The sequence below is a fragment of the Papaver somniferum genome, chromosome 3, assembly GCF_003573695.1.
Source record: "Papaver somniferum cultivar HN1 chromosome 3, ASM357369v1, whole genome shotgun sequence".
Lineage (NCBI taxonomy): Eukaryota > Viridiplantae > Streptophyta > Magnoliopsida > Ranunculales > Papaveraceae > Papaver > Papaver somniferum.
The window spans coordinates 128,872,693-128,880,388 of NC_039360.1; the positions used below are offsets into that span (position 1 = coordinate 128,872,693).

General features: G+C 35.0%; 1 protein-coding gene across 1 annotated transcript; it reads left to right on the forward strand.

The window, feature by feature from the left end:
* The first annotated feature begins 3,759 nt into the window (after positions 1 to 3,759).
* Positions 3,760 to 4,896, forward strand: LOC113361624. Its single transcript, XM_026604813.1, has 2 exons — positions 3,760 to 4,072; positions 4,326 to 4,896. Exons 1-2 carry the CDS (start codon positions 3,941 to 3,943, stop codon positions 4,578 to 4,580), a joined length of 387 nt encoding a protein of 128 aa, XP_026460598.1. The 5' UTR covers positions 3,760 to 3,940; the 3' UTR covers positions 4,581 to 4,896.
* Positions 4,897 to 7,696: the final 2,800 nt, after the last annotated feature.

Below are 7,696 nucleotides of genomic sequence, written 5' to 3' on the forward strand. Positions count from 1 at the left end.
CCCTGATTTGAAAGGCTATATAAAGGAGAACTCTAGCAACTGGGAAACCTAATCCCCACACCTTACGTGTGATACTAGTTGCATAGCTAGAGTCGATTCTCCTTTAACCTTTGGTTTCTTCTTCTAAAACCAGGTTAACGGCTTAAAGACTTCATTGGGATTGTGAAGCCAGACCGATACTACTTTTCTTGTAGTTGTGTGATCTGATCTTGCATCTTCTATCATTAAGAGTACAATTGTAATAATTAGCTCGAGATTTATATCTTCGATATGCAAGATAGAAAAGTAATCACAAACACTTCGTCTCATCGTTTGTGATTCCACAATATATTTTTTTGTTGCGTCGATTAGGATTATTGTGAGGTGATTGATAATACTAGGCTGTTCTTCGGGAATATAAGTCTGATTTATCAATTGGTTCTTGTTCACCTTGATTTATCAAAACACGGAACAAAACTCATAGGTATATTCGTGGGAGACAGATTTATCTATCACCGTAGACTTTTCCTGTGTGATACAGATTTGTTTATTAAAGTCTTCGACTTTGGGTCGTAGTGATAGACACATTTTTATGTCTAAATTGTCCTCAATTATCTCCATGTTGGTACTCGATTTTGTACTTATTATGGTGTTTTTGTGTATGTGTAGGTGTTTTTGGAGAAATAAACATGTGTGGAAATTCGGCTCGAAAAGTTTCCCGGGCACCCCGAAAGAAACGTGTTATCCGCACCCTATCACTGGATAAGGGGCAATGATCACCATCTTCTCCACTGTTTAAAGAATACATTTTGGCGGGATAATAGTTTCAGATTGCGTAAATTCCTGTGTTGATTTCTGGGCTGATTTGTTGGGATCTTTTCGCTGGAATTGATTGGGAATATCATGTTGCATTAAAACAGGAATGGTATGCAAGAAGATTTCATGTGATCGGTTACACCAATTACCGGGATCGGTTACACCAATTACCAGGATCAGTTACACCAATTACCGGGATCGGTTACACCAATTACCAGGACCAGTTACACCAATTACAAGGATCGATTACCAAATTCTCTGTGATTAGTCACACCAATTACAAATATCGATCATACCATCTCATGGTGATTACTTAGGATCAGTTACACAAATTAATGAAAACTAGTCATACCAAATCATAAGTCAGGCATTGTGGTTAGTTATACCAAGATACATAACAAAGTTACGATTGGTTCTACCATCTCACACATGTTGGTAATCCAAAGATTTGCAATGAATAGTCGTACCAATAAGCCTAGTGATTTCCCTTTCGATTCATAAAACTATTTCATGAATGTACTTCCTTTAAACAAATGTAAAACATTGTTTCGTAGGATGAAATCTTCACCATAACCCATGCACATAATCATAACAACGATATAAGATTATGTCGATGTCATATCTACGAAGTTCAAAAGATAAGCATTATACTTCGTAATCTATCTTCCTAATACTATGATCATATGAAGATGTCTTACTACTAGAGTAATATGTCTCATGCACAGCTTCGCAGTTATGTTTTCAATATAGCACGACTTGAAAGATATGTTAGGAATGAAACAGTTCAAGTCAATATTACTAACCTCAAGAGGAAGGATGATGTCGTCGTTGTAGTTCGTTACTTTTTCACGTTCTTCAGGTCTTCGAGTAATACTTGTATGTAACATTCCTAGACTTTCTAATCTAACCTAAACAAAGTTGTCTCTAGTACATAATCAAGCGACTCTTAGATGAGTTTTGATTCACTAAAATATGACAACCAAACTTGACATACCAACGTTTGGTGGGTTCAACCGAGCTATGCTCTAACAACATCCGATTGCAATGATGACAACACCACTCTCACAACATCCAATAGAAACATCTTCGGATCCTCGTCTTCATCTTCTTGGTCTTCGTCTTCGGTTTCAACTATTGATGATAATTTTGAACTTCTTAGATTCTTGACAATTTGTAACTATTTTCCTTAAATCCATGTTGCTTTTGGTCTTTCATCTCTTTCTTCAAAAGATTTATAGACTATGCACGAAAGACGCTCAACATCACTGCAGCACAATAAAATCATTGGATGATGATACCAGTTATATGAGTGGATAGGAACATGGATGATGATCACTGCAGCATAACAACTATGGATGTATGGACAATAGGATCAGTCACTAGCCAAATAACCTGAAATTGTTTTTTTTTTTTTTTTTTTTTGTAGTGTTTAGTTTGATCTACCATTCAACTTCTTAATTTACCTCGTCCTTAGTTTAATAAAGTATTTTTGGTTTTCACACCGGAACGATGGCACCGTTTTTTCCCTCTTGTCGTGCATAGACAACTACGAAATCTCCCTCTAATGAGAAAATTATTTCCTTCGCGACACCTAAACCCAACATTCACCAACTTGACTACTTGTACTTTGTTGAAATCACACGAACACAATTCGTAGATATTTAACATAATTTCTACAGTACATGTCTTGAATTAATGACATTTTTATTTGGCTGGCATAATTTCTACTAGTATCTTTCAAAATCCTATATTCCAGGCTGTTTTATTGGAGAACCTGAATCAAAGCCAGTCCAACAGACCACCACCATTCACGTGACACCCATAGTGAATACACTTGAACTATTAGTATTCTATTCCAAGAATTAAGGGATTTTGAAAAAGAAGTAATGCCGTAATGGTAATAAAGTGAAAAGAGACCAAATTTAGTCAGAGATCTACAACTAGCTAGTAGTCCTGCTGCAATCTGTATGCAACCATGTTCGCAATTGTATGATATGCGGATGCTGCAACCCAACGGGGGATCAATTTCTATGTCTCTTTGCTGTTTTATGCCAGCCAAGAATGTGTAAACACCGTGTGGACCTCGTGCATATGCATGACACCCATCAGTACATCTCTATGTATTAATAAAAGTACAAAACCTATGAACTGTACGTGAAGAATAAAACAACAAAAAGAGCGTGACTGAAAGCAAGTAGATTAATGTGGTGGGTGCATTGATTTTAGCTAGCTAGATTTCATGAACTCGATTTCTTATAAAGGCACCGGCCTTACTTGAATTGCAGGATTCCAGGATGCTGGTTCCTTAAGCTCGGATCGTATGTCTGTTCCTGTGAATGTTATACGATAAAGCCGTAAAATCTAAGATCAACTTATACAATTATACGATAAAGTCGTAAATCCTCTTAAAAGAAAGCGATCTAGTCCACGACTCTGCCGTTCACTTTTGTTCACTTGTTTGGGAGGTATGATATCGATTGTGTTGAGCACAAATGCACAAAATTCTAATAGTAAAAATACAAGACAGTTGCACAGAGTTAGTTGACAGTTGACGTGGAGGAAACAATACCTTACTCTAAATGGATAAAGAAATGACATGTAAAGAAAATTAAATATATTTGTTTTTGATAGAGAGAGATCTAAGAGTATGATTCACAACCATGTGAATTCAAGATCATGTAAGAGAGTAGTGCGAGTGCGAGAGATTGTCTATCTAAGACGATGAGATATGCTGGGAAGATGATGATCGTATTGATGAAAATAGTATAGGTGGCAGCTTCTCATCTATTGCAACCCCTAAATCTGGATAATATCATAATATACGTAGTCTCTCAATAGTAGAGAGGATGTGGTAGGGTTTTTAGACAGATTGGCCAACTGCCACAAACTTGACCCTACCAACCCACACTTTTCCATCCCCAACTCATCTATGTCCCAAATGACTTAACATGGTCATATCCCCCTCTTCTATATTAAATCTCATTCTGATACCCACTCTTCTGCAAAAGAAAATAACAACAAAATCTGATAAGAGCTAGAGATAGATAGATAGTTCAGTACCTGCAACAGACTGTGTGCGGGAAAATCTCATATCAGTCTGTTTTTGAAGTTTAGGTAGAATTGAAGTTTCTTTTTGGAGCTAGCTATGGAAGTTGCCATGGAAATTGAAGACGATTTGTTTTTCGCCGACTTGAGTAAAGAAATTGCGCTGTTAATCATGGATGACGACGATGATCAACCCGTTGTTCGTTGTCCTAAATCTGTTTCCATTCAACAGGTATTTTTTTCTTTGAGATATAAATCTCTAATCTCTTATCATTCTTTTCTCTGTATATATAAACTTGCGCATTTCCTTTTGATGTTTTTAGTCACGCTTTTAAGATAAGCGTTGCATCTAAGTATTTGTCACGCTCTTTTATAAGCATAAACTTCTGAATATCGTTGCCCTCAGTATTATGAAGGATTTAGGCGTTGCACTCAGTATTATTCATAAACGTTTGTTAATTAAATCGATTTATGTTCTTGATTAGGTTTTTTCGCTTCGTCCGGCTGTACCGTCGCCGTTGTTATACGAACAAACCCGAGAAGTTAAAGGAACGGGAGTGTTCATTCCCCGTTCATTGCCAAGAAGGAAGAATAGATCTCAAGGAAGATCATACAACAACAACCCAAAGTCACACAAACAACAAGATAGATTACGAGGGGTTTCTAATAATATTACTAATTACAGTGATAATATTAATATTCATAACGATCCATCTTGTTACACCTCTAAGAGGTATTAGATTTGGATCCAAGTACTACTAATTAATTGGGGTAATTATTATTATTACTATTATTTATTTTATTTAATAATTAAGATCCTCTTTAACTTGGAGTATTATTATTTCTAGAGTTTATTGATTAATAAGTTGTGGAGATTATGTACATGCATGAAAGAAGATTATTTACTACTACTATTATTAATTAATTAATTTGTAATAATAGAGGTTAATGGGGAATGATGTAGTCACCCAAGGTTTGTACGCTTTCTCTTATAGATCAAAAAGTACATTATCGAACTTTGATAACGATGAATGTTTTTAAGATATGTCAATTTCACTCCAATTTTCTCTATAATTTTGAGATGATGAATCAAGGGAAAATTTAAAATAAAATTAGATAATTCAAAGACAAACAATTGACAATGAGAAAATTATAAGAGAATTATGTGACAATAAGCATATCAAAGCTTCGGGATCGAGTTTGACCATACTTGGAAATGCATTTTTTCGACAAAATAGGCACCTAGTTATTGCTTTATCGGGTTTAAATTTCAAGAAATATGTCCCTAATAATTAATTATCTGTCAATATATGTATATATCCCGTGGAAATAATGATATGAAATTTATGAAATGACAAATAAAACTGTCATTTTTGCGTATCAGTTCATTATTAAGATGGATAGATTGTTGGCCAAGATTGCATGACATCATCGTCAATCTATCAAGATCATAAAAGTTTCGACGGTGACCTACTTGAAAAAACACAAAGCAGTGTACCTAAGCTCTTTATTTTGTCGTAATCCCCTCCCTAATTTGATTTTGGTTTTGTGTAAGTAAGCTATTTTTTTTTCATTTAAAGTTAGATAAATTTTTGTTGAGGGGTTGGGGTGAAATTGAAGCTTTTCGTACATCCACAAATATATTTCTTGGTGACAACTTGTTACTTGCAAGTTGGTAAAGATAAGATAGGAGAATAAGATTGAGAGTGAAAGAATATTGCTTTCATCATTTATATTTTATATTGTAGAATCAGAATCTCTCTCATTGAAATTAGTGAGGAGGTATCTCAATTGTTTTGTGTTGTTCGATTAAGATTTGACACTTTGATTAAGCTAATTACAAAGTCCAAACTCAAAGTTAAGTACGCCAAAATAATCTAAAAGTGGATATGCGGTTAGATATTGGATATAAGTGGCGTTTACCTAATTAACACAAGTGGAATTGCACTACCTTGCAATTGCTTATAGTAGTAATTGTTTTCTAGACAAATATCTGTGGAAATAGTTGGATCCCATGATGTATAAGTTGGTAGACCTATCATCCGCTAATTATTGCTTCTTGTGTGTTGGTCATAATTTCATTTTCGACTAGTTGTACTATTTACACCCAAAGCTGTCCTACAACAACTACAAGAGATAAGCGGGAGATCGACTCCAGGGAGGAAGTCATTCAGAGTATCAAGTCCATGATGATTTTATGGTCTTCTTTTATTTATTTGATCCATAAAAAGTTGGTGTTGCCAAGTTTACCAGTATTATCATCCAACAATTGTATCGACATTATTTACTGGGTTGAGTTTTTTTCTCTATGAATTTTTCCTGTTGATCAATGAAAACAAAGGGGGAAAAAAGCGTAAAGAAGAATGAGAAGATTCACAGGTAGTCAAAAAAGACATGAGATATGGAGAATATTTGAGTCGAGATTTTGAACTCCAGTGATTGTGGGTTGAGACCCACTTGGTAATGCAGTTGTTTTTTTAATGCAAGATTGTGGTATATAATAGGGATATCGTGGGCACCCATTATTTGTTCTCAAAATCTTGAACATGCACTAACCAGAAGTTTGTTTCATAAAGTTGGGACCAAAATTATGTTGCGGCCTTTAAAAATTGTAAATTAAAATTCTCCCAGCCTGTATTTTCTTCATCTCCATGCTGCATGATCGTTCATGTCAACATATTCTATTTTCGGTTTGAAAGTTTAAAATATCAAAGTCATTTAACCCTTCCTATCCTATCAATAATGTTAGGGTCGTCTCTAATGTGAGGTGATTGATTCCAGATTCAAATCCAAAAAATCTGCAATATTATGCGAACTTGACATCCAAAACGCTTTGAGCTTTTTCTTTTGATCAACAAAGGTATATTATTAGCTAGTAAATATAGTATAAAAGATTTACGATATCATTTTTATCAAACATATTAGAGGAAAAGCTAGTATTCTGAACTTTTGGTTGCACTTGTAAGGACATATGTTGCAGATTTTTGATTCTGGCTTCCCTGCCCATTAGATCCGCTGCTGAGTTGTGTTTTATTTTTATAAATCTCACTTTAGCTTGGGGAAGATTTCTCAGCTAATCTTTTGTTTCCAGCAAAGTGTTCTCGGCCGTCCAAGAAATTTATGGACTTTCCTGGTTTCTGTCGTCTGCTAGTTCTTTCCAATCCGTGACAATTGAAACGCTAGACAAGATGTTTTCTTTTAACCAAGTAGCCACCTTAAGTAGGGCTTGTTAGAGCATGACTCGGTTGAACCCACCAAACGTTGGTATGTCAAATTTGGTTGTCATATTTTAGTGAATCAAAACTCATGTTAAGAGTCGCTTGATTATGTACTAGAGTCAACTTCTTATAGGTTAGTTTGAAAGAATTAGGATATGAGACATTACAAGTATTGCGAAGTCTTGAAGATATGAAGAAGCAAGGAGCTACAACGACAACAATCATCCGTCCACTTGAGGTTAGTGATATTTGACTTGAACTGTTCCATTCCCTAACGTATCTTTCAAGTCGTGCATATTGAAAACATAATTGCAAAGCATATTTGAACTCTAGATAGACATAGTATTAAGGAATACAATACGAGGTTTATTGCTTAACCATTAAACTTTGTAGATAAGACATCGCCATAATCATTTGAATGCTATTGTGATTATGTACGGGTATGAGGTGAGGAACTCATCCTAGGGAATAATGTTTACATGTGTTCTAAGGAAGTAAGTTCATAAACTTGTTTGTGAACCGGAAAGGAAATTACCAGGTGTTATTGGTTTTGTTATTCATTTCATATCTTATGAACAACCAATATGTGTGATTGAGTATAACCGCTCACAACTTGTTTGTGTTCTTGGTAGAACTAT

Coding starts and splice junctions, on each gene's coding strand:
- LOC113361624 (XM_026604813.1), top strand. CDS start 3,941: ATGGAAGTTGCCATGGAAATTGAAGACGATTTGTTTTTCGCCGACTTG. Junction 4,073..4,325: donor AATCTGTTTCCATTCAACAG/GTATTTTTTTCT, acceptor GTTCTTGATTAG/GTTTTTTCGCTTCGTCCGGC.